The sequence below is a fragment of the Prionailurus viverrinus genome, chromosome A3 (genome assembly GCF_022837055.1).
Source record: "Prionailurus viverrinus isolate Anna chromosome A3, UM_Priviv_1.0, whole genome shotgun sequence".
In the NCBI taxonomy this organism is placed as follows: domain Eukaryota; kingdom Metazoa; phylum Chordata; class Mammalia; order Carnivora; family Felidae; genus Prionailurus; species Prionailurus viverrinus.
In genome coordinates, this window is record NC_062563.1 from 66,214,484 (window position 1) to 66,241,658 (window position 27,175).

At 49.0% G+C, this 27,175-nt stretch overlaps 1 protein-coding gene across 2 annotated transcripts in view; it reads left to right on the forward strand.

Annotated features, from left to right (window-relative positions):
- The first annotated feature begins 24,802 nt into the window (after positions 1–24,802).
- Positions 24,803–27,175, forward strand: part of EPAS1 (endothelial PAS domain protein 1) — an 84,867-nt gene continuing 82,494 nt past the window's right edge. Inside the window, exon 1 of one of the 2 annotated variants that reach the window (XM_047854281.1) lies at positions 24,803–25,439. In XM_047854281.1, the coding sequence (XP_047710237.1) occupies positions 25,414–25,439 (26 nt within the window). In that variant the 5' untranslated portion in view covers positions 24,803–25,413. Of the gene's footprint in view, positions 25,440–26,607; positions 27,115–27,175 lie in introns of those variants that run through there. The other variant, XM_047854284.1, reaches the window with a different exon arrangement.

A 27,175-nucleotide genomic window follows, 5' to 3' on the forward strand; every position in this document is an offset into this window, starting at 1 on the left:
TATTTAAGCTTCCTTCGATGCTTCCATGATTGTCCTGTCCTCAGGGCTACCCTGTATCTGCTCACCTTTAGAATGTTCCCCTGTAGAAACATTGCTTCCTCCTCTCTTTCTGCACTTGATTCATACCTCAATTCCAGACAGCACAGTGTGACCCAGCTCCAAGTTTCATGGAGCAGAAATTGGACGGCTGTAGTGGGGAATGCAGATGGCAGGAAATTGCCATTCTCATGGGGGAGCCCAGACCCTGGCATCACAAGTGGATACTCACGCTGTTGTGGAATTGAGTTGAAGGCTTCCTCTCTGCGCCGCCCAGGAGACTTACTGGCTTCCCTCAGTGACTCCTTTCCAACTTTCCCTGCCAATTCCTAACCAAAACTCTTTACCCCGAATCTCAAAGCTTTTTTCTTGGAAGTAAATTACTAGATAGGAGCTGGCTTCTTCCCCACTCTCGTGGTTTTTATAGGAGGGAATTCTCTTTACCTTCCTGACTGCTTGCTTCACCCAAGACCCCTCCCCACTGATGGGAGCTGGGTTTGCTGTGTGAAAGTTAAGGAGGGGAGCATTATCCTTCCAGGAAATAGAGCTGACATGTCTACTTCTATCTGCTGTTTCTGTATTTTGGAATTTGTGTGAGGAAAACATAGATGTTCTATATTGACCTCCTTGAGCCCCAGCAGGCCCAGAAAAAAAACACAGAGACATTTTCAAGAGCTGGCTTGTGCCCCAGAGGCATATGGTGCCCAAGGCCTGACCCTCCATGTTCCCGAGTACCTGTTTGGGTCTCTAAACCCATTCATTGTTGTGCTATCTCCCTAGGGCCTCCTGACATGTATGGGTGCCTGGCTGGGTCCCAGGAGATGCAGTGTTGAATTAGACACTGTGCCCAGCCCTGTGTAATTATCCAGAGTCAAAATGAGTCAGCAGGCAACCCAGATTAAAAACCGTGGCTCCCGACTCAGGCCTGCACACACAAGTGCCCACGGTCGGCTGAAGGAAATCTCTGAAGGAAATCTGGGATGGGGGTGGGGGGTAGATAAAGAGGAGCCACCAGGGAGCTGGATTACATTCTGGGTGAGGCAGGAAGGATGATGAGTGTCTCAGGAAGGAAGTCAGGACCCTCTAGCACCCATTATTTCTTTGTAATTAGAACCTCCCCTCCCCCATCTTCTAACCTCCAATACCCCACCCACCCACCCCCTACCCTGCCCCCCCAACACACACAGACACACTGCAGCTCTCTGCTCCATCCTGATTCCCTGGAGATCAGAAATACTGGTCAATACCTCCTGTTCACAGCAAACATTTGCAATAGACGAATTCTGGGCCCAACCCCAACCTCTGAAATGGTGCCATATGGAGGGCCATGTGAATCTACATAAAACACGGGTTTTTTTAAGGATTTTAGGCCAGACTACACTGTCTATCTTCTGAAATAATTGTGTAGGATTCCTTAGCCTTCTATTGCCCTGAAGAGTTGACACTTGACAAGGTACATGAAGCAGTAATCGAAAGAATATTCCTGTAAAAAGTCCTGAAATTTCCAAGCCCCATGTGAGCCCAGATTAAACACTTTAGGAGGCCACTCTATCTTTAACCAACTCTGTGACCCAGCTGACCAGGAAATCAACAGAGTTGGGTAATTTTATAGCTTGGGTAATGCCAAGCTGTCGTGTCCAGCTAGTGCATTGATCACTTATCAATCTTTAGGGGTTTCCAAGTACTCTTGGGAGCATCATTGACATTCCACAGACCTGTTCAGAGTGGAAGACCTATGGGCGGAGCCAGGGCATTTAGTCTAAAGAAAGGAATACTCAGTCTATTAATGTGAGAAGGGTGCCTTGTGGACAAGGGTCAGGCAAGTTTAGTATAGTCCAGACAGCAGAACTGTTTTCAGTGGATGGAGGTAGTGAGTTTCCTGTCACTGAGGAAGTTAAAAGGGAGACTGTGTGTGCATAGTCAGAAGGGCTGTTTCTGTCACCTGTCGGGGTTGGCCCCCAAGACGCTTCCCACCTGTTATGGACTGAATGTTTGTGTCCCCCTAAATTCATCTGTTGAAGCCCTAACCCCCAATGTAGTGATACTACAAGGTGAGGACCTTATGGGGTAATGAAATTTAGATTAATTAGATTAGATGAAATTATAAGAGTGGAGTCCCCCTGATAGCATTAGTGCCCTTATAAGAAAAGGAACAGACACCAGGGCATCTTTTCTCTGCCAGGAAGTGAGAAGGTACCTGTCGGCAAGCCAGAAAGCCGGCCCTCACCAAGAAGTGAATTGGCAACACTAGACCTTGATCTTGGACTTCCCAGCCACTGTGAGAAACAGCGGTCTGTCAGTTAAGCCACCCAGTTTATGGTATTTTATTATAGCAGCCAGAGCTAAGATACCAGCAGAGTCGTTGATTTCATAGACATTCAAGAGATGAGGTTGGGTCTACACCAACCTTATGAGATCCCTTCTGCCCACAGAACTGTCCTGGTGCCTCCCTCTCCGGAAGGGTTAAACAACAGCACCCAGGCAGGAATCCAGGACATTCACTAATTCAGCCAACCTCCAAGTGATCATCATGGAAAAGAAAATATGAATCTGGTCCCTCTTCCTTATGCTGATTTTATTTTGAATCTTGAGCTATTTTACAGTCACAGAATAATCTAACCAGCACCCAGAGTTTCACCGCTTAAAATTTAAGCTAAGATTGATTTCGCCTTTGCTTTCAATCATTTCATTTTGTAAGAAATAAACATTTCAGGTAGAGCAGAGTGCCCTTGTAGTCGGGAAGTCAATCCTATTCTTACAACTCTGTGCAGCGTTCTGTTTGTGTAAATAAAAACAATGTAATTCTAAAATTACAAATGGGGACCGGCTCTCCATGATATTTTCAGTGCGGCCCGCTCCGGAGTGTCTGGGGCCAGTTGACCCCAGGTTCTCTCTGCCTCTCCCGCGGGCCGAGGGCCAGAGCAGCCGGAGAGGGAGGGGGTCGCTTCCTAGAAAAACCCGCCCAGGCTTCCGCGGCCTTGGCCATCCCGCGGCGAGCCATTGTGCGCGCGCCTGGGGACCGCGCCGCCGGCCGGGGGGAGGCGTTTCCTGGACGCGCGGCCGCGCAGCCTGGCAGGGCGGCCCCGCCGAGGAAGCGCTCGATTCTCCGAGTGGCACGTTCGCCTCGGGCCGTGCCAAATGCCCCGCTGGGCGGAGGTGAGGGGGGTGGCGCCACGCTGGGGTCCAAATCAGGCCCTGGGGTTTGCAGGGGCAGCCGGGTGCGCTCGCTTCTTGGATCGTTCCTTCGTTCCTTCCCCGGATCGTTATAGCACTTCGTACTGCCAAGCTGTATTGGCTGCTGGCGTTACAAAGACGGTTTCCGCTTCATTCATTCATTCATCCATTCGCTCATGCATTCGTTCCACAAGTAGTTACTGTTCTTTTAACTATTTGGCCAGGCACTAATGGGTCAGGCACTGTTCTAGGCGCTAGGGATACAACCAGGGATCTTTGCCCCTAAAGCTCTCATTCTAGCGGAGGGACAGACCATGAATAACGGATGTAATAAGTAATTATACAGCCGACAAGTGCTGCGGAGGGAAAGAAAGAGGAGGGGGTGGGAAGATCAATAATGGGAGTGGGGGGTTGGAGTTGCCAAATCGCTGTCTGGAGGAAGAACATTCTAGGTAGAGGAAACAGGCAATGGAAAGCGCTGAGGTGAGAGCTTGCTTGGCAGAATGTGACTTATACAGAGATCGTTGTTCCCCAACCACCCCACCCCCACCCCCCTTAGCCACCTGGGCCTCACCTGGACCCCCAGAGTTCAGTTGAAGAAAAAAAAATCTCCCTGAGGCAGGGCCAACATGAGTGGCCACGTCTGTGCTCCAGTGACTCCCCTCCGTCTGCAGAATAACATTGATATACCTTTGATATACCTTGGGATGCCCACAGGTATCCTCATTATCTGGGCCTTCTTTCTGTCTCCAGTCCCTCATCGGAGCCCTCTCCATTTGCACTGTGCCCAGCTTGCCCAGTGACTTGTGGTTCCCCAGGTGCATCGTGCTGCTTCAGGCCTGGGTACATGGCATCTCCTGGAATGCCACACACATTCCTCCTACCTGTGCCCCCCTGACAAGCCCTTACTTTTCCTTCAAGAGTCAGTTCAATGTCACATCCTCCATAAGGCCCCTGTTCACTTCCCCTTGAATGTTCCAGCCCGTCCTCTGCTTATGTGATGCCTGGCACAGATCTCAACAGGCAAGTGTCTGGCCACGGGGCAGTTATGTGTTGACTTGTCGGTGGCCTCTTGTCGGTGGCTCCCTCACCTCTGTATCCTCAGCATCCAGCACCTGCTTGGCACAGAGTAGGTGCTCAGTAAAGACAACTCGACTGAATGAGTGAGCAGTACTTGGCTGCTTTGGTTCCCTAAGTGCCTTGAGGCCTGAGTCAACCAGTCCCTGGCCCTGCCCTTGGATATTTAACAGACTGTATTCACAGCTGTGGACTCCCGGGTCACGGATTTCCTGTGGGTGAGGGACTGGCCGGGAGAAAGGCCTTCATTTTAACTACAGAAAATGACGGGCTCATGGGGCATTGTTGTCCGAGAGAATAGGAGAGGCTGCCCCTCTCCCTGACTCCACCTCAGCCTTGGATGCCAGTCTGTGGCTGGCCACACAACTCCTGGAAACCCTGGTCAGAAATGGGCTTCCTCTCCCTCCCACCAGGACTCTGAGCACTCCTGCAGAAGCGCCACTTACAAAGAGTTCAGTGGAGGAGTGCCTGGGTGGCTCAGTCAGGTGGGCGTCCAACTTCGGCTCAGGTCATGATCTCATGGCTCGTGGGTTCGAGCCCCGCATCAGGCTCTGTGCTGACAGCTCAGAGCCCGGATCCTGCTTTGGATTCTGTGTCTCCCTCTGTCTCTCTGCCCCTCCCCTCTCTCTCTCTCTCTTTCTCTCTCTCTTTCAAAAATAAATAAACATTAAAAAAAATTAAAAGTGCAGTTGACTGGCTGGCCGGTCACCGCTCAGCCTCCAAGGCCTGCCAGCCTTCCCTTGAAAGTCATTGTCCTTTTCTTCCTATTCTGACATGCACAGTCCTAACCCATGCCCCTGTCTTCCCATGTGGACAGCCCAGAAGGTTTTCTGGTTCACCACCTTGTCTCCATCCCCTATCAGTTCCTACCTTCTCCTTCCAATGTTAGAACCATTTTCAGATACTTCTGTTTTCCAAGTCACCTCTCACCTCCACTTGGAGAGGTGACTCTGGGTGTCAAAAGACAAAATCTGAACATTCAAACTTGGTGTCCTGGGTCCCCTGAAGATTGACCTTAACTCCCCTGTGTGCACCTTTGTTTACCCTTCCCTGTCACCAAACTCTGTGCAATAGTGTACTTATTGTCTCTCAAATACTGTCCCACTCTGGGCTTTACCTGTCCTCGATGCCTTTCCTGTTCCTCACTACTTACCCAATCCTAACAAATGCTTCCACATACAAACCTGTCCAGACAGCCCTGGGCTACCCATCTCTGAGCCCTGGATCACATATGCTTACTACCTATGACAGTCGTTTAATAACTAGACAGTTGACCTTGAGAGCTTTTAGGGTCCCTTCTGTCCTGCAGTTGTATTACAACCATGTGATTTTGCTGTCATTTTTTACAAGTTCACTTCTCTACTCATAGAGCAAGAGCCTTAGGGACCAGACCTTGCCTTTGCCAGTTGGCATCTTCTGTGCTATAGCAATGCCTGGTGCACGATAGCAGGCTCAGTGTGGCTTTACTAATGGGAAGTTTCCAGACCTCAGCCCCAGATGTTCCTGTCTCCAGTCATTCCCTGCACAGTTGCCATGTGCCGGGGCTGCCACCTACATGCTTCTGAAGGGGAGCTGATAAATATATGCATATTGAGGGATCAGGAATTTCATACATCTGTCCTCCAAAGGGAATCTGCATTGCCAGAGGTGCCTGGAAAGAGCATTAGTGAACCATCATTTAGCTTTTGTGGTGGAATGCCAGTTATCAACAAGGGAGGAATGGTGGGCATGAGAAACTTTCTCGGAGCCATTCAGTCATACCCCGCTCTCCTTGCCTTCTGTGCAGCCGGTTCTAGACAGGGCATGGGGGCAGGGCGGGAGACAAGGGGCACAGGGTAGAAAGAGGAGAAAGAAACTTACAAGGAAACCTACCACTCCCTTACTCCATGCAGACCTTACTTCTTTAGATATCGCCATGAGAAACCTTGTGGATATTTGTCTGCTCCTCTGTCCCTGGTCAGCGTCAGCAAGGCAGCAAGCTCCTGCCAGCCCCTTGCCCAGAAGGAAGAGCTGTTGGAAGGAACTAACTCAGTCCTCTTGGACCCATGGTCCCACTGGAGGGACAAATGTTACTCAATTATAAGAGAGTGGGACAGACTGCCGGTGGTGCATGAGGATGGGAAAAGCGGGTGTGGGTATTGAGAGGGAGGGAGGGAGGGATGAACTTGCATTTACTGAGCACCTATTGTGTGCCAGGCACTGGGCTAATCACATTTACATATGTTACCTCACCTAATCTTCCCCCAAATCTTGGGAGATAATTGTCATTAGCTGCATTCCCCAACATAGTTTATTTCCTCTCACACCCTTTCTCCATTGTTCTTTTTCCTGTTTTTTTTTTCTTTTTTGGTCACAAAGTGATTCATATTCATTGTAAACATGGTATATGAAAGTAATATAAAAGTGCAGGGGAGAGAAGAAAATCATCTCTAATCTCATAACAAAGATATAACCATTATTAGCACTTCTATATGTGTATATTCCAGTTTTTAAAATCCATTTTAAATATATGTGATATTACCTTGTACCTACAATTTTCTATTTTTTTTTACTGAACTTTACGACAGAAATATTTTTATGTCATTGAAAATTCTAAAATAACCTCTGTAGTGCCTTCGCAGTGGGCGTTCTGCGAATCTACAACTAATTTTACTATTTCCCAACTACCGGGCATCTGTTTTTCTATCCTTTGAAATTATAAATAATGATTCAGTAACATCTTGGTACCAACATCTTTCTATGAATTTCTGAGTTTGTTTTTTTTTTTTGTATTTTTGATAGATTTGAAGAAGAACGGTTGGGGTCAGTGTAACTGATTTTAAATAGTAGTTTTATTTTCTGACTTCAAAAGTGAGAGTTGTTTTTTGTGAATATTTGGAATGCATAAAAAAGAAAATAGCATCATAACTTTTCAAATGACTGTTATTAACATTTTGGGGTGCTTATTTCTCAGTGTTTTTTCCAATGACATACATATGTAAGTATAAATAAATATGACTGCAAAAAATTGGTATTACTAGTATATACCATGCTCCAGCCTGCTCATCAGCAAGCATTGTATTGTTAATTGTATTATTAATTATCTTTGACAATATTACTTCTTTTTAACTTTTTTTTTAACATGTATTCATTTTTGAGAGACAGAGAGGGACAGACTGTGAGTGGGGGAGGGGCAGAGAGAGAGAGGGAGACACAGAATCCGAAACAGGCTCCAGGCTCTGAACTGTCAGCACAGAGCCCGACGCTGGGCTCGAACCCACGAACTACATCATGACCTGAGCCGAAGTCGGATGCCTAACCAACAGAGCCACCCAGGCACCCAGACAATATTACTTTTAACAGCTGCCCAATGCCACTGTAGGGATACAGCATACAAATGGAAGCCTTCTTTTATTCATGGCCACTTAGAGTTTTGTTTCCCCAAATTTTCCATAAGTAACTCTCTTATGAATATCTGAACATCTTGAATATCTGTGAATACTAATCTTTGACCTCATCTCTGATCATATCCTTCATACACATTCCTAGAAGTGAAATTACCAGGTCGTAGCCTACGAGCATTGTCAGAGCTACTGGCACACATTGCCAAATTGCGTTCCAAAATGTATCCTTATAACCAGAGATAATTGCAATTATCTCTGATTATGATTCATTTCTTTAATTTTCACTTTTCTTATTAACGATAATGTTTTGAAATGTTTATTAGCTACTTGTAGTTCATTTTGGGGGATGATCTGTTCATGACGCCTATTCACCTTCCTGTTTTTGTCTTAGTATATATTTCTTGATGTTTTAGATGAACTCTATCTTTTAAAGGTTATAAACATAACCTTATGTTTATCATACTTATTCTTGGAGAATTTTCCAAGTAAAGAAGAAAATATCTCCATTTTTACAGATGACTAAGCCAAGACTCAGTTTACAGATGACTAAGCCAAGACTCAGTGAAGAAGTGAATTATCCAAGGTCACCCAACTGGCAAATGGTCTAGCTGGGATTTGAGCCCAGGTCTTACTGGCTGTAGAACTCTTAGTCAGAAAAAATTACGAAGAGTAGAGAAATGGTAACGGTAGCTGTGGAAGCCTCAGTGGTGGAACTTGAGTCTGTTCTGTAGGATGAGTAGAAGTCAGCTCCCGGAAGCGTTGGAGATGTTTATGGAGGAGGAGAAGGAACACAGTGCTGGGGGACTTGGAAGCCAGGAAGGGGCCTGGCCTGGTGCCAGCTGTGCGTCTTTTTGATCATTGCTTCCAAGCTGAGGGACACCCTTCTGGCATCCTTCGTACTTTCATGACCCTTCAGAGGACTGCCTCCAGCAATTACCCACATCCTCTTCAAATCTGTATGCCGCAGCACAACTTTCAGTTTGTCCTCACCTGTATGTTCCCAGGTCTTTGAAAGGCCCCTTGTTACCTCTTACACTGATCTTTAGAGATGGGATAGGCCCTGGAGGCCACATCCTTCAGCGGAGTCCAGAATCAGAGGTCTTCTTTGGTCATCTTTTCTTACCCAGTTACATTTATTACAACCCTCATTTCTACTGATCCTTGCTAACTGCCAGGGAAAGAAAGAGGAAGAAGGCAGAAGACTGGATTGTTGATTTCCTCAGGATGGGTGCACGTGCTCTCCCAACTAGCACTTAAGCCCCTTGACATCCATGCAGGCTTCTCCTCCATGTTTCCTGCACCAAGCACAGGGCATGGGCAGAGATGGGCTCAGTAGATGCCTGTGAATGACTGACAGGGGGGTCTACGCTACTGCTGAAAGGTTGTCTGCTGTCCTCCCTCCTCCAGGAAAGAACGGATGTAAGAACAGTAAATAAATGCAGTAGTTTAATTTTTCATTCTGGGGTGAAGCAGATACCCTTTAGAGGGAGGGCAGAGGCAGGGAAGGGGGTGGTGGCACAGGAAGGGGAAAGAAGAGAGGCCCCTTGTTACTTGCCCTTTCCTCTCTTGTAGCTCCATCTGGACCCATCCTCAGGGAGTTTGGAAATGCTTAAAATTGTATCTTGGCAGTTAACTGCACTATGGGGAATGGATGGAAACTTGCAGATTTTGGAGGCTTCAGTGTCCATAGAGGTGGGAAGAGAATTGTGGTGTTCTGCAGGTTGAAGGGAAATAATAACATGGAAGCTTGATCTACAGAAAGGAATAAAGAGCATCAGAAATTGTAATTATATGGGTAGCTCTAACAGAACAATCTTTCCATTCTTAATTTCTTTAAAAGACAGCTGTCGAGGGGCATCTGGGTGGCTCAACTGGTTAAGTGTCCGACTCTTAGTTTCGGCTCAGGTCATGATCTCACGGTTTGTGGATTTGAGCCCCACATCGGGCTCTGGGCTGCCAGTGCAGAGCCTGCTCGGGATTCTCTCTCCCCGCTCTCTCTCTGCCCCTCCCCCACTCACGAGCTCTCTCCCTCTCAAAATAAGTCAACTTAAAAAAAATTAAAAAGAAAAAGACAATTGTCAAAAGCAATAACAGCAACAACAACAATGTACCCTGGGGCTTATGTTCAAGAAACAACATACAGGACAACAGAACAAAGGATGGGGGGGGGGTAGGAGAGGGATTTGCACTGGTTTAAGTTCTCATATGCAAATCCCAGGTAAACTGGGAGAAGTTAAGGATGCATATGGTAATACTTAGAACAAAAAGTTAAAACAACACAGAGGTTTAGCTACAAATCCAAGAGTGGAGGTAAAATGGAATATTAAGTTATAATCCACAGTTGATCTGAAAGAGTACAAGAAAAATGAGCACGGAACCAATGGACAGATAGGAAAGCAATGATAGCATCCATTAATGGTAATGTCATCCATGAAGGGAAGAAATGAGATCATCTCTAAGGTCTTTTCCAGCTTTTGTTGTCTCTGATTGTAATTCACGTGACAGCATCTACTAGTGGCACTGAGGCAGAGTTTGTTAGGATGAGTTATGGGAGAATTGGGATGAATGAATCTGCTGGTTCCGGGGTCTGAAATTAGCCCATGGAGACTATAGTTATGAGTCTGCCGTGCCATTGCCATTCGAGTAGCAACTTGTGATGATTCAGGGTGGGGCAAAGTCAGGGAAGATGCTGGTGCTACCAGACAGGCCTAGGGTGAAGGGCCCAATTTACAGTCAGTCTGCTTGGATTTGGTTTGCCTGAGAGCTCTTCGAGAGAGCTGGCTTAGAGAAGCCGGGGTTCAGGAAGGCCCAGTTGAGTGGGGCTGGGCTGGGCTGACTGGGCGGGCAGGGCTCCTGTGGCCTCTCACAGCAGCTGCTCCTTCAGGGGACCGGAGGCATGTGTTTCCCATTGCTAATAACCTCTCTTGCCCAGGACCTTTTCTGTCTCTTAACGATACAGTGTAATAGCCATTCATTCAAAAACCTTTACTGATTACCCTATCTTACCTGATTACCCACCAGGTGCTATGCTAGCTACTGGGAGTGTGAATCTGGGGAGCAAAACTCCGGGGATGCATGGATATCACAGAGCTTAAGTTCTAATTGGGAGACCGTGTGCCCTCATCCTAAGGAAATCAACAATCCTGTCTTCTCCCTTCTGCCTTCTTCTCTTTCTTTCCCTGGCAATTAGCAAGGATCAGTGGGTAGAAATGGAGAAGCCCCTGTGACCCATGAGGAGAGGGCTCTGAAGGCCAGTGGGGAGCTGGACTAGGGGGCCGGGAACCCAGAGCCTGGAGGGCAACACTGCCTGGGGGAGTGGGCAGGACCAGAGCTCAGAGAAGGAGTAGCAGCTGCACCAGGAAGGGATTGTCTTCCATTGCAGATAGAAGCCACGTGAGGGTGTAAAGAAAGGACTGACACGGCCTCATCTGAGATTTCAAAGATGACTGGCCACTGTGTGGAGAATAGCCTGGAGCGGTGACAAGAGAAAACCAAACAAAACAGGACAATGGGCAAGGAGATAGGAGTCTTGGATTCCTCAGTGTGCTGTGTGTGATCTTGGATGCATCACTTAGCCTCTCTCCTGTCTTATCTGTCTGTCAAATGCCAGTAGTAGTATCTAGGCTATTTACGTCATAGAGACAGGGTAGCAATCAGTGATAGACCATTTAAAACGTTACCTTTAAAGGACAAAGGGCAGTACAAAACAAAGACTGTGGTATCTTCTTGCCCCTCAGTATGTTAGACACACTAAATTCAAGTGAAGAAGTGGGGTCTGCGTCGTAAGAACTTGAGTTCATTTCCTCCGTGAACATCATGGCGTCTGAGTCTTCACTGGCACAGAGGCTGGTCAGTTCATTTGGTTAATGAGGCCAAACTCAACCCCAGTGCCAGCCAGATTCTTTCCCTCCATCCCCGGGCCACGACCTGATCAGACAGCTTTTAGCTGGATGTCACTGGTCACCACCGGCCCCACAGAACCAGTGGCAGCCCCACCACCACCACTAAGACAGCCTCTGTGCAGGGGAATGGGAACATCACCTGGGACTGAAGATGAGTTTCAAACCAGCCATATGGCTGAGTTGCTTCACTCCTCCAAGGCAATTGCCTCGTAAGAATGGGGAATAGGGCCTTGTCCCGGCTTCTCCCGGGGATGGGGGGGGGGGGGGGGGGGGTTATGTGAGATCCACAGAAACCCCCGAGGAGGGGCTGGAGTGTTAGTCCTGTTGTTGCTGCTGCCAAGGGAACTACCACTGTTGTCACTGGATTGGGAAAGAAAGCCTGTGATACATCAAGAAAGATTATTGCCTCCAGCCCTGCAGGCTGGATTCCAGCGGAAGGCCATTTTGTGAAACACATGCATGAAGCAGAAAACAAACAAACAAACAAAACCGTAAGAAGCCAGAGTCTATGGGCACATACACCTTGGGTGGGATCAAGGTGCTTTTTGTGCCTTAGCACTGTGAGTACATTAAAGCTCACTTCTTCCTAACCGTGGATATCATCATCCTCATTTTACAGACTGAGAAACTGGTAATTCAGAGAAGGTAATGGATTTGTCCAAGGCTGCCTGATGGGCTGCAGAGCTGGGAGTTAGGCCCAGTCAGCCGATTCCAAGGCCTTGTGCACCCAGCCCTGAGGCTCACAGTCCTAAAGCATTTAGGGTACCTCTCCACAGTTCTTTCCATGAAGGCCAGTTCTCCAGACATTCTGGGAACCCCTCAGGCCAGAGATGATTGAGGACAAAGTCAGACCTCTTGGGGCTGGCTTGTCATTTAATCCATCAAAAGACAAATGATCAATCAGCCAGCAGATGTTAATTACGGGCCTGGGGAAGAGGTCTGGCAGGCAGGCAGGAGGTGTGCAGATTCAAGAATAATTTGAGAACAAGATGCAGCCGTGTCTATGCCCAGAGGAGAGGCAGGGCTCGCCACTGAGGAAGGAGCTGACGAGGAGCTAACAGTGAATCAGGGTCCGTGCAATGCTGACGGGTGGAAGAGGGTGATAATATGGGCTCAGCTACCACCATGAGAAGGCCAGAGGGCCTGACGGCTTCCCTTTCCAGGGCCTGGGACTCAGGTTGTGTGTCTCTCTGAAGCACAGCAGAAAGCCGGGACAGGGCCACGGGAGTGTCCAGCATAGACGGCACGCACACTTCAGGATAGCCCAGATGCCCCAGGCACAGCCCCGGGCCCCGCTGTCCTTTTTCCCTACAGAGTCATTCTCTCAGCATTGCCAGCTGCTAGCTGAGTGACTGGCTGAGTGACCGAGACTGAGGCTGGCTCAGTGACTGAGTGACTGAGGGCCTGGATGCAGGAACCGAGAGCTAGGAAAAGGGATTTCTTTCTATGTCAGGGGGAAGCCCCTGGGGAAAAGGGAAACACAGTGGGAAGGACAAATTCTTGCGGTAAGTCTGTGCAGGGCCAGCATAGTGCCCTCTAATGTGTGAGATTGGGCCCACGCTCCTCTGGGGTGACAAGGTGACAGGGTGTGGGGCTCAGCTGCTTGGCCTGCTTTAGAACCTCAGGCAGGGAGAGAAGATGAACCTGCCCTTCCTGTCAAGTAGGCCTCCCTGCCTGCCACCCTCCCTCTCTCTCTCCCTCTACACTATTTTAAAAATGTGACTAGAGGCTTACCTGGTCCCCACCCATCTGCTCAGGGAGAAGGGGAGGGAGTTCAGCTGGATAGCTCTACCCTAGTGGGGGGGGGGGGGGCCTCCCTTCCAGAAGTAGGCTAATTTAGCAATGGCAAAGAGCAGAAGACAGGGGTCTTTACTGACTCTTAAAAAAAAATGCCTCTTAATTTTAAAATAAATTGGCTTAAAATTATATTGGATAAATACTAAGCTTCAAAGGTACGGAATTTACATTAGTATGCAAAATTCAGAGTTTTTTTTTTTAGTTCAGTCTGAGACGATTCCGTCTTGCTAATAATGCTTTCCCTTTGGAAATCCATAACAGTATGAGAAACTATGATATTGATAGGACATTAATAATCACATTTGTATCATAGTTTTATAAGGGGCTTCTGGGCACAGGATTGCATCTGACCCTGTCCCGAAGTCTGTGAAGTAGGAACCCTTAGTATCTTCATCTTGCATATGGGGACACTGGGACTCAGTTGAAAGGATCAGTGACCACCTAAGAAGTAGAGACCAGAATCCAGGCTCCAGGCTTCAGACTCCAAGCCTACCAGTGGGGCTCCACAGCACTGCCCCGTGCACAGCCTCTGGGCCCAAGGGAGAAAAGGGCACCTTTGAATGTGCCTCCTGTTCTAGCCCAGCCCAGAGCATTGAGCTCACACAGACCCAGTTCAGTCAAATCAGGTCCTTATGGTTATATAGGGCTTTAGACTCTCCTCATTCCATGGCTCATTAACTTCCTCACCTTTCTTTTAATTTGGAAGAAAAATAAATGTAGGAACAAATGGGAAGCGAGATGTGTTTATTCCTCATGCCTTCTCTTGAGGTCTCTCAGTCATACCTCTCCAGCATTTGTGGGCCCGATGCGCAGCCCGGTGCTGGCTTCTTCAGCACTGGCCTGAGTGACTTCAAGCCACAGAAGCTGGCTGGAGTGTCACCTCCCACACATCTTTGCCACCAGTTCATCTTGAACAGCCCAGGCAGGCCTGCGCAGAGGGGCCTCTCAACTGTGCTCTCTCTTATGCAGGTACTAATGGAAGTGGCCTTCTTATCTCTGCGATCATTGTGGCTGGGAAAAGCATGGTCACTGAAACCCTCAAACTCAGTAGAAACTTGTGGAGAAAAAAGGTGTATTCACTGGGAGAGACGAGTGGAGAAAGAGAAGGAAGAAGGTAGGGAGCAGGTAGGGGGTGGGATTGCCCATGGCAAGACATACAGAAGAAACTTGCAGGGCCTGTGTCCACCCGTCACACCTCCAGGGGCCTCCCCCATGCTGCTTACACATAAATATCCCCTGAACCGGACTGTGAGGAGAGCTTGATTTGCCTTTGAACCTACTTAACATCCCCAAGATGCTATGGCCTCTACAGCTACCTGTCTATACTTCCAGGGCTATGCATACAGACCAGAATCCCCTCAAATTTCAGGGCTGTACTAATTGGCTCCTTGCTTAGAGAGGTAGTACCCAGGAGATTCTAGAACCTACAGGAAGTTTGCTCTGATGTTAATGCCTATTGTGCAAAACTCTAGTATAAACTGAGCATGAAAGTTTTTAAAAAAAAAAAAAAAGGGGGGGGGGGAGTTGCTGAACAAGAATGATAAATTGTTCTTATGAAAGCCTGGGAAAAGCTACCTGGTAACCTGAGTCAAGGGCTGCCCAGATCAAGGACATCCACACTCCTTTCCACATGTGCTCCCAGAGTTTGCAGAGAAATACTCAGTCCTATACAGTGGTATCATTACTGCCACAATGGCCACCTAATTATTGGGAGCAAATTCATGATGGGAAAACTGGAATGTCATGGCTAAAAGAAGAGGGTCACAGTCCCTTCCTCACCAGCATAGGTGTTGCTGTCATCCTCCAAACGTCCCAGGAGGCATGAATACAGGTGGTCTACGTGATCTATAGAGCCAATAATAGCTGATGACCTCAGATGACAACAATAACTAACCCCCTGAAGGGTCTTTTGTGTTGCTTCTTTATGCCCTGCCCTTTGCTCTGAGGGGTGTAAAAGAGGATTTGGTCCCTACTCCCAGACCCAAATGCTGTTCTGCCACTTCTCTGACTAGCAAACTTCAGGTCTACGCTTCAAGACCCAGCCAAAATGTCACCTTTCCTGCAGGCTTTTACTCTCATCCCCCAACCCCCACCAGACTGACAGAATCATTCTCTATTCTGAACTCCCAGAAAAACAAAAACAGGGGTGTAAACTTCTGCCATGTGCTGTTTTGTCTGTTTCCCAGTTTGTCCCCAACGGTACACTGTGAGTTTAGAGGGTAGGGCTGTGTCTCACTCATCCATCCAAGCTGAATTTCAACCACATTGATGAGTGTGAGCTGGGCACTCATTAAATGCTTAAGAATGGAAGGATGAACGAATAAAATTAATTAAACAAAATCGGACTTCTCGCGAAGGGGATGATGCCTCACGTGCGATGAGATTTGAGGAGAGAATTTGGAAAGGTGCATTTTTAAACGCTGTTGTTTTATTACTTTTAAAATGTGCTATCTATTCTTAACTGGTAAAGTTACTATGGAATTGCCTTTAGATCTTTCAAGTACTCTCCTAAGTATGATCCTAATTATTGAACCTTCGGTATATGAGCTTCACTTTGCTACGCAATGAACTCTGGGCTCTCTGACTTGGAGTCATCTACTTAGAGCTTTACCACTGGCATGTTTTTATGGCAGAAGGCATCTCTCTACCATAAATTCCTGTCTGATCAAGGTTGACTTTAATTTAGCCTAAAATAGAATAATTAGGAATGCTCATCTGCTCTAATTTAAAATTACCAAGATAAAGCATGCCCAGACCCATTGTCTAAAGGCTTTGACATGTCTATGCCTCCCCCTCCATCAGAGTAGATCATTGAGTACACTGGTCATAGCTGGGCTTGCAACCCCAGCATTCATGCACCTGAGTCTGCAATCCTCTGAAGCAGACCCAGAGAAAATCCTCAGAGTTTAAAATCTTAAGTATTTATAGGCACATTCTCGGCATTGCATCTCTGGTTTTCTTCAAAGGGCTAAGACAGAGGTATGCATTCAGAGAAAATCAAACATTTCAATGAGGTTTGTGTGGGAACTTATTTCTGGGCTTGGCACCTGGGGAGGTAAAGGTGCATGTAGGTGTGTGAATGTACAGGTGCACTTGGGGCCATGTTAGTATGCACCCCTGACGCTCTCCCCTCTAACATCAGTGCTGCAGAAGGACCCAGCTTTAGTTCCAAAGTGATGCAGATAGGAAAAGCCTTTACATAGCCATGGAAATCATAAAGGGGCAAACTTTTTCCTCATTCCCTGTATATTAATAAGTTTCAAAACCAACTCCTATAGTATCCAGACCCCCTAAATATCATGCGACCATCCTTCTCAACTAAAAGTCTCAATTATATCTTGTTATCTCTGACCATTTCTTGAATCTGCAGGTGCTGTGCTGGGGAGACATGATAATAAGTTGGAGGGAAAGCCATTTGTGAGGTCGTGAGGCTTTTTCCCTCCATTTTCCCTTGTGTTTCTATTAGCTTAAATCTGAAATTTAAACCCAGAGAGAATGGGCCAGACAACACTACGATCTGCTCATAGTAGACAAGCTCCCTCACAGACCTTGCTGGGTGCTCTGTGGTCTGCCACAGGGATGGGTTCAGGCTGGCAGGAGAACGGCTCTAAATGAGATCAAGAGAAGGCAGGGTGAGAAGATGCTGGAAACCAGCTCCCGCCGAGTCAAACGTTAGTCAAGCACCTGCCTAAATAAGATGCCGAGAGTGGTTAATTTCCCATGTAGGAAATGGAAGCCCTAAAGACACAGCTTATGGCCTGACCCAAAGTAATCCACAGATGGTCTCACATCTCTGCCAGCTGAAGCTAATGGGGTAAAGACCTCCGCTTAATTGAATGATGCATAGCCAATTCAAACGTCAGAGCCCAAAGTATCTAAAGATCCAGCCCTCTCACTTTAAAGAAAAGGAAACTCAGGGCCAGAGGTAGAAAATTAGTTGTTCAAGTTATCTGCCTGTAGGTTCCTTGAGGAATGGAGCATGTCTCATTGATCTTGGTGTCACCAATGCCAAGCAGCGTACCTGGCATATAGTGAGCATTCAACAGATGCTGATCAAGTAAATACCATATACAAATGAATGAGGGAAGGAATGAATGAATATATCAGCCAAGATTCTTAGCTGCAAGTAACAGAAATTGCCTCTAGCAATTTGAGAAGAAATGATTTATTAAGAAGGTTCTGGTTATCTCACAAAATCTCTGGGGTGGCGGTGGTAACTGAAGAGTCAGAGGTTGAGGCAACCAGGAATAACGTCCCAGACTGGAACCACGAGAGCACCATAGTTGCCACCGCAGGTGACTGTAGTTCACATGGCCAACCCCCCAACTCACGACTCTGAACGCTGATGTCAGAACTGCTGGCATCAAGATGGCGACCACTTTGCAAGGTGCCCACTTCCCCCAGATTCAACTAGATTTGAAATCTAGGGAGACGTGTCTGATTCAAAGAACCTGAGTCACATGTCCATGCCAAGGGTTCTAGGGGAGCTGAGATTAATCTAGCATTTTTACTATCTTTAGTGAAAGGCAGGCCTTACTAAATAAGGTGAGTAAGGAACTCCCCAATCATGGAAAGGTGCTAAGGTTCGGAAGCTAAGGAGCTAAGAAGAAAGAAAATATTCATTACCACCAATAAATTAAGAAAATGTAGGTGCAAGATGTAAATACATTGTGCATTTAGCCAACTCTTGCCTCTATTTGCTCCATTTGGCTGACTCTTGCTGCAGGATGCCCCCTCCTTGCTCCTCGGTCTCCCCATTACTTATTTCTGGGAGTCCCTGGAGCTTTTTTTTTTTATAAGTTCTGCCTTTGCTGCCATTTTCCCCCGGCCTTCTACAACCCTTCCTGTGATTTCCATAGTTAAGGCCTTCTGCAAAATTAGGTCGGTACATTTACCACTGCCTCCCGGGCCCAATTTTTTTCTGGGCCACCTCTTGAGCCTCTTCCAACGAGTCTCTAAGCATTACTGTGGCTTCTGACATCATCCACACGCAGAGACCTGAAAGGGGTCTCAAGACCTCTGGAAGAGTTACATTAAACAAACAGGGTGTGTATGACACAATCAGAAGGCAACATTATTATTTTCTTCCATTAAACTTTTAAGTAGTCCATTTGATGGATTATTTTATTCCCACTTCAAATAAAATCTCAGGTCCCAAGACTTTTTAAATCACTCTTTAGTAGTAAAAATAGAAATTCCTTTGCTCATATTAAATAAATGTCCAAATCCAGTAGATAATGAAAATTCCAAGCTTCACCCCAACTTAAAGCTCTGTCCCCCCCAGCTCAGACTTCCTTGAACTTGGAAACCTGTGCAGGAGGCAAGATGCTATACATTGCTTACACCTTAGAGTCTTGACTGATCCATTCATTTGCTCATTCATTTATACATTTGCATATTTGTTTGGTCAGCATTTACTGGGTGCCCGTTTTATGCCAGATGCCCTCTTAGGCACTGAGGATGCTAAGATATTTCCTTACCTAGCACCTCTACACCTAACCCCTCTACTAGCCTATATTGGCCCCTCTAGGCTAGGAGAGAGGGAAAACTAAGATAAGAAAGGTCTTCTTCTTCTTCCTCTTCTTCCTCCTCTTCTTCTTCCCTCTCCCCTCCCCCTCTTCTCCTTCTCCTTCTCCTTCTTCTCCTCCTCTTCCTCCTCCTCCTCCTTCTCCTTTTTCTTCTTCTACTTCTTCCTTCTCTTTCTTCTTCCTTCTCCTTCTCCTCCTTCTCCTCCTCCTTCTCCTCCCACTTCTTCCTCTCCTCCCCCTTCTTCCTCTCCTCCCCCTTCCCCCTTTCCTCCCCCTTCTCCTTCTTCTTCTTCTTCTTCTTCTTCTTCTTCTTCACTAGCATGAGTGTAATTTCTCTTTGGTTTTCTCTCGCCATTGCAGTTATTTGGCTCTTTGGTATCTCTGTGGATTCCTTGGATATTCCCCTTACAGTCTCCTCCAACTGCAACCCCCATGGCTCCGAAAGGACCCTCCACCAGCAGATCACTTGTGATCCTCCTCAGTTTCTGCCTCCAGTAGTGCCCCCCATCTTTTTCTGTTGAGACCTTCTTGAAGAAGTCCATGTGGCAAGGTCGTCTTAAAAATCCTCACTGGGTATTCCTCCTGTGGATTCCACATCTGATCTGTAAACATCATGCTCTGTATTAGAGCTCCAAATCCCCACTCAGATCCCTCTGCAGGAATGAAGGCCTTTCCTCCGCTGAGTGCTGTTGCCCAAAGCCACACCCCTTGACTGATCAACACAGAGATAGAAAGGCCTGGCCCCTTCACCCCACTTTGGGACTGTGAAGAGCCATTCCAGTTCCAGACCCCCTGAGGGTTTGGATGAGACTTTTGTTGAGGCTCCACTTCTCTCTGCCCAATCCCACTTCTGTCCCCCAAATGTGATCCCTCAGAGCATTCCCTGATCAACCTGCTGAACACTAATCTCCCCCTCCTGTTGGCTTCCAGGGAATCCAGCCTGCAAAATACACCATTGCCATGACTAGGTGAGAGGGAGTAAGTTCCAAACCCAGCCCTCCACCTGGCTGCAATAGCCACTTAAGCCAGCTCTCACCCGGGGCAGTGTCCTGTGTCCCTCAAGCTGCAGGGGACAGACATCAAGCTCTCATGTGGTCTCCAGTAAGCCCCAGTCACAGGACTTGGAGATAGTTGAAAAGCATTCCTTTGTCCATGGTGTAGGGAGGGGAAATTCCATGATGTTGACAACTCTACCCCAGAAATCGAACTCTTAGTCCTTGTCTCTATCAGTTCATGCATTCCCTTGAGATGGACATTGACTAAAGCACACAAAACCATTTTCAAAAGCACTCTGTCCAGTTCTGTATTTCTGTATTTTGAAACTTAGCTAGAAAAAGTCCCATTTTAACACCCTATTACAGGCCAAAGCCATACTATAGGAGTGGGGAGGGTGTCTCTGCCCCCCCACTCTGTGTCATTCTTAGTTACCAGACTTCAGGGCAGTGTTGCTTGGGGCCCAATGTCATCATCTTTATTGACAGCGGCACCTTCATTTCTGCTTGTGTCCTTTCCACTCTAAGGTGGGGCTGGCACATCCTTCCTATCGGCCATTCCTCTCACATGTGTGTGACTTTACCACCCCAGAGCTCGCACCCACCAGCCGGGCAGACGGGCCAGTGTGGGCGAGGCGTCTCTGAGTCCTAGCAGTGAATATGGCTGGGACTCGAGGTTTATCTGCCTTCTTGTTCACTCTCTCCACCCTCCCACCCACCATCACCAGATTCTCACAACACCTATTGTTTAGAGTATATGATTTTGCTCTCAATTTTCATATTTAAAAAGTTTTAAGAATACATACCTATATATATGCATTTTAAAGTAGTCTGGGAGAGGAAGACTTCTTCACTATTTGTTGAGTAACAAAAGGATAAACACACAAGACCTTTCATGGGCAAAGACATTAATCTCCAAGTCACTGATCATCCAGATGGGAGGGGGGATGGGGAAACTGTTTCTTTTAAAACTGGATCCTTCTTAGTAAGCACTAAGAATTCAAGTAGAAAAAAAAAAAAGCTCTACTTTTTCTTCCTCCTTTTCCTCAATAAGAGTCACAGAACTCTTTTTGAAAGATGACAAATTCTGGGTTTGTACGGTCAAAAGTCACATTTCACTGTAGATATAGCATACGTCTGTGTGAAATAGCCCATGGCTTTGGCCTGAAGCCAAACACAAGGGGTGTGGTTTTCTGGTCACGGAGTTCACTGATGAGGGGTACGAGGATAGATTTGTAAAGTCACAATTTAAGAGTTGGTTTTGTTTGGAGGACTAACAGGCAAATATGAGGGAAGGGGTGACTTCCCTTCCAACCAAATAAATGGCGAGACTAGGCCAGATGGGTGTTACGAGAGATGACATATGTGGCAGGGCCAGGGCTGGTACCACCCTGAGAGTAAATACCTCCTTAAATTTTGTACCCTGGCCCTGACATGTGACAATACATTGCAAGTTGTAAGTAAAGAAACAGCCCTGCCTTCCAAGATCTCTCCTGTTAGATCCCACTCATCCCAACCTAAATTCCAACCATATCCTGGATCATACTGTTACTTTAACAAGATTACTGAGGCCCTCTGTCTTCTACCTGCCCACTACCTCCCAGTGCCCGCTCTCTACTAAGTTTGTAAGTTAACTGTTTGTCTCGCATCTATCCCACCCTATCCTGTCCTATCCCTCTGTGCTCTACAGAGGACAGAGGAAGCTGGAGACCCAGTCTTGTCCCATATTAAAACAAGAGGGTGTTCTCCTGGGGTCACAGACTTTGTTGCCAAGAGGTCCAGGCTACAGCTGGGGGACAGGGAGGGAAATTTGCTGGGAGATGGGCAGCTGCTCCCATTTTAAGCAGTTTGGGAGTTTCTTTTAGTAATGCCCTCTGCTGCCCTCTGTGGCCAAAACATCAGTGTCTCTAGAGACACTCCTCTAAATCCTGGAATCCATCTCTCTCCGCCACTATCTCTTAAAGCTCTTCTCCTTTAGTGCTCCATGAGCATTAAAAAGTAAAATGGGACCCTCCAGCCACAAGCTGGTGTTGGGTTCACACTCTCAGCTCCTTCCTGCAAAGGTTGTTGAACTGAATCCTGGAAGAAATCTTAAAAGGTCATTGGGCTGCTCAGCTCTGCTCTAAGCAAGGCTGGGGCCAATCCTTCTGTATAGGGCTTTTGGTGAATCTCTCAATCAGAGAGTCTGGATTCAATCCCAGACTCTTCAAAGTTACTCACTGGGATTTCCACGAAATCCATCCAGTTGTTTATCAGAGCTTGGGGACCTTTCACTTAGAGGGCAAAATCCCAATTAGAAAGATGGGCAGGCTGGCCGTGGGGAAGGAGCAATATTGATATGGTAGATGTGTTCTTAAGTGATTCTTTACCTTTCCTCTTTTTTTTTTTTAAACATCAAAAAATCTAATTTCATAAGCTCAGTACAACTGAAATGTTCTGTGTAGGTTGGAGGTGTTGTTCTGTGACTTGAGAGCACAGCCCAGGACTCAGGAGGTTTCTCCTTGCTCTGGCAGTGAACCACTTTGAGCACCTTGGAAGCTGCCAAAGCACCTGTTTCTTCTCCCACTCCTGCACCAAGTGAGATAAGTAAGCTAATTGTTGATTAAGGGAGCGCTGTGTCTTACCAATCTCCTTATTAAGGTTAATGTGTCCACTAGGACTGGGCGGCTGGAGAAGCCCAGTTTGAAATCACTCTATTTCTGAAAACCCACCACCTCCAAGAAATGGCCCCCTAAAGAGATTTGCAATCTTTGTTTGAATCCCTTCACTGTCAGGCGTGATGTTTGATTTCAAAGTCTGTGTACACAGTGCTCAGTGGCTCTAGGAAAATGAGAAAATGTGCTTGGTTATCCGGTTCTCAGGTTTTCTCCTCTGCTTTCCAATGCCTTCCAGGCACCTGAAAAGTATTCCCACCCCTCCTGATATGCAAAACAAAACAAAACAAAACAAAAACTCTGTATTTTGGTGATAACACAAACCTATACAAAAAAAAGTTCCACTTATGATTATTTTTTCTTAATATTTATTTTTGTATTGTGGTAAAAAAGCATGGCATTAAATTTACCACCCTAACTATTTTTAAGTGTTCAGTTTAGTAGAGTTAAATATATCCACATTTTGTGCAACAGATTCTAGAATGTTTTCATCTTGCAAGAAGCAAAACTGTATACCCATTAATCACTAATTTGCCATCCCATCCTCCTCACACACAACCACCTTTCTACTGTGTTCCTATGAATTTGATTACTTCAGATACTTCATGTAAGTGGAATCATAGGGAATTTTTTTGTGACTGGCCTTTCTCACTTTGCATAAAGTCCTAGAGTTTCATTATGCAGATTATTTAACATAAAATACGGCAAAGCTTATGGGGAAACATACAGCAAGGCTTTCGGTGCCCAGGCTACCAGTTCTGTGGGCCTTTCTCTTCTTTTCCACTCACACCTGTGAAGCCCACAGGCTTTTCTCAAGGCTTGGAAGACTGAGCCTCCCCTGTCCCCGATTCCTACCACCTGGATTAACCAAATGTAGGTAGAGGATGGGGTGGGATTCTTGGGAGAGCAGAGTCCACCCAGTCACATAGAACATAGGTGCCTGGGCCAGCACCGATTGAAGGCAGCGTTTAAAAAAAATTTTTTTTAATATTTATTTTTGAGAGACACAGAGCACCAGCGGGAGAGGGGCAGAGAGAGAAAGAGAGAGGGAGACACAGGCTCCCATGCTGGCTCAGGCTCTGAGCTGCCAGCACAGAGCCCTATGACCAGAGCAGAAATCCCATCCTTGACCGACTGAGCCACCCAGGTGTCCCAAAGTCAGCGTTTAAAGCACATCTGGAAAATCCCTGAGTTCTGACGGCCCGCTCCTTAGATCTCTGGTCTCCCCACACTCGACACCTGAAGTTTTCATGTTCCTAGTGCTTCAATAAAACCTTGGAGACACACAGGGCAGGCCTGAGATCCTGTGATTTGAGGACACGCTGTCAACTCTTAATCCGAAAATTACACTGGGAAGCCAGACTGCCTTGGCCAATTCTGAAGTGGCGCAGGCCCACGCTGTGGTGGCCAGGTGTTGAGAGTAGGGTGCGGCAGGCAGGCCAGACAGCTCAAAGCGAGGACCCTCCTTTCCCGCATCCTTATCAAGGTCACAGGGTCCAACACAGCCCCGCAAGCAAACCGGTGTATCAGTCGGAACGGAAGAGCAGGCGAAGCCCTAGCTCTGCCTCACGGAACTGTTTCCCCCAGACCCAACAGCTGCAGGTGGTCTCCCCGCCTCTTCTTCCAGACGGCAAAGTCAGCTGCGTTCGCCCGAAAAAGTGCATCGCCTAGGCTCGGAGCGCGGCTGCTGGGCCCTCGAATTATCCCCATCGGGCCAGGGGACCAGGCAGCAGGGCGAGGGAAGCAGGAGCGCGGCACTTAGGAGCAGCTCTGCGAGGCCAGGCAGAGCGCGGGACCCTCTGAACTCGCGGTCCTGCCCTAGACCCAAAGGTATGGCGGAGGTGGAAGGACACCGGTGCAAAGGGGCACTCCCGGTGCTCGCAGCACTCCCGGAGACCGACTTCTCGCTGCCGGTTAGCCCCACTTAAGCTGCGCCTGCCCGGTGCGGAGTCCCACCTTGCCACCCGCCACCCCGCGACCTCATAAACAACTTCTGGAACTGCGAAGGGAGGAGGCGGGGCGGGCGGGCCGCGGCGGGGCCGGGAGCGCGGGGGCAGGGGGCGGGCCGGGGTCAGGGCAGAGGCTGCGGCCGCGCCTCCCCATTGGCCGGGACGCAGTGGGCTGCCCGGGCGCGCGGCGCTGCGCGGGCGGGGTGGGCGGGGGCGGGGCCTGCCGGCGCACGCCCGCCCCCGCCCCCCCTGCGCCCGCGTCCGCGCCCCCAGCGCCCTCCCCCGCGCGGCCGTAGGAGTTTTTAAAGTGGGCGGGCGGCCGCTGGAGCCGGACATTCGAGAGCGGTCCGCGACACAGTCCCTGCACCCAACACAGCTCTAGCCTGAGGAGGCTGTACAATCCTCGGCAGTGTCCTGAGACTGTACGGTCATCTCCGCGTACGCGCCTGCCGGGCCCTGGACTCTTGCAACTCCCATCGTTGCAGCCACTTTTTCTTCTCTGTTTTCTTTTCTTTTCCTTTTTTTTTTTCTTTTTTTTTTCTTTTTTTTTTCTTTTTTTTTTTTCTTTTTTTTTTGAAAACCCAGAAAAGTGACTCTTCTTCGTGGGAAAAAGGAACTTCGGTCCCGCTCTCTCTGCCCTCTTTTTGGATTTGACAGCCTCCTCCCACTCCTTTTCCCGACCCCGCCTCCCTGTGCAGGTTCCTCCCAGTCACCTTTCTCCACCCTCCTCCCCCGCACCTACCCAGCCTCCCGCAAACTTCCACCTGACCGTGCGGGGCGCCCGGGACCTGTGAGCACCTGGGACCTTTAACACCGGCCCCGGCCGCGAGGAGTTGGCGAGGGCCACAGCGAAGGCGGCGCCTGCAATCCCCACTGGCCACGGAGCCCAGGTGTCCGGCGTCTCAGAACACCACGGCGACAATGACAACTGACAAGGAGAAGAAAAGGTAAGCAGGCGTCCGAGCCGGCGAGGGACCTGGTTGGAGCGGGATGGCCAGGCTGCGCGGGGTCGGCACGACCAAGAGCGGCTAGGAGAGAAGTGCGGAGAGGTCTTTGAGGCCCGAGGATCGGTTTGGAGGGGTTTGAGAGGGAGAGCAGGTGCCCGGTCCCTGGACGCGGACTCGGGGCTGCGGCTTCGCAGGGGAGGGTTCTGTGATCCGAAGGAATCACGAATCTGAGCGCGCGACGAAGCCAGGAGGCCCAGGGAGATGGCCCTGGAAGTCGGAGGGGCTCTGGGGCGCAGAACCTTCCCAGATCGCTGCCGCTCCAGCCCCCGCACCGAACTCATGTGGCCAGCATGTTGAAATGTTTCTGGGTTGACTCGACTTAGGTCAACTTTCGATCTTCTCAGGTCTTGCATGTGGGGCACCATCCACTCGTCTTTTCCTTCGGACCCCTCGGGTTCTTGCAAGTGAGCTATTTTCGTACTGCGCCCCAAACTAGCCAGGGGCCGGAAGCGGAGCGCGGCTCTGGGACGCGCCCCCGCGGAAGGGCCAGTACGCAGCAAAGGTCCCCCCCAACTCTGGGTTTACAGACCTTATTGAAGCCTGGAGAAACGCCCTTACTGGTCCCGCACCTTGACTCCGGAGGGGAGTGGGTGGTGGGCCAGGTTGCTTCGCGGGGGGCAGGTGTGTTGGTGTGCGAGGAGGGAATGGCGACACCGGGTGACCCCGGCAGGTCCTGGTGTCTCTCCCTCAAGAGGACAGAGAAGGGCAGCCACGATCTGCGCGTCTGCCCTCGTTAGCTTCTCGGCTCTGGGTGAGAGGCAACTCCGGCCAACTCTCACTGCTTTCCCGCCCCCTCCCAGCCGCTCCCCGCCCGGCCCTCTCCGGGCGGGGGTGGGAGCGCGCGGCGCGGCCGCACGGCGCGGGCACGGCCTCGCCTCCAGCAATGGAACGAGGCCGGCCGCCTAGACCCCAACTGCTCAGGGTCTCCTCCTCTGGGGCTGCCCGGTGGGCTGGCGCTTTCAGCCCTGCCCTCGGCGGCGGCTTGGCGGGGCTGGGTTTCGGGGAACCGAATAGAACTTGTGGCCAGAGCCGGGTCAGATAAGCTGCAGGGCTGCGGGGCGGTGGTGCGGAGATGGGGGAACGGAGCCGCAAAGGGAGGGGGTGACTGACCCCGAACCGAGGCCCGGGAGAGCTCAGTTCCGGGATTGATTTGCTCTTGTTCTGACTTCCACTGTGGGACCTGCGCCAGAAACAGTGCATCTTTCGGTCAAGCGGCGGTTCCCACCTCGGGGCACCGATAAGGATTTGATAACCGGGAGCGAATCGCGCGCGTTCTGGCAGGGCGCCCGGGCCGGCGCTCCCGGATCGCCGGGGGAGGGGACTGAGCCTGGCTCCCCCTCCCGCGTCACTGTGGCGCCCCCCCGGCCTGCCACGGGTGAGGGAGCGTGGGCCCGGCCGCGCTGGGTCCCCAGGGCCTCGCAGCTCCTCTGGGGTCCTGTGTCTTTTGACGGCGGCAAAGCAAGAGACCTTAAGATCTCTTAAGACGTATTTTGTAAAACCAACATAGCCTGCATCGTCATGATGCCAATGCTAATGACTGAACAACCAAAAAACGAGGTTGTAGTCCGCTCTTACGAGCGCGCTCTGGGCTCCGGAGCCGGCGAGGGAACTTATGGTAGGTACATTTGACAACTGTGATGCCTATCGGGGAAGGTCGCAATCGCGGAGGTGGGGCC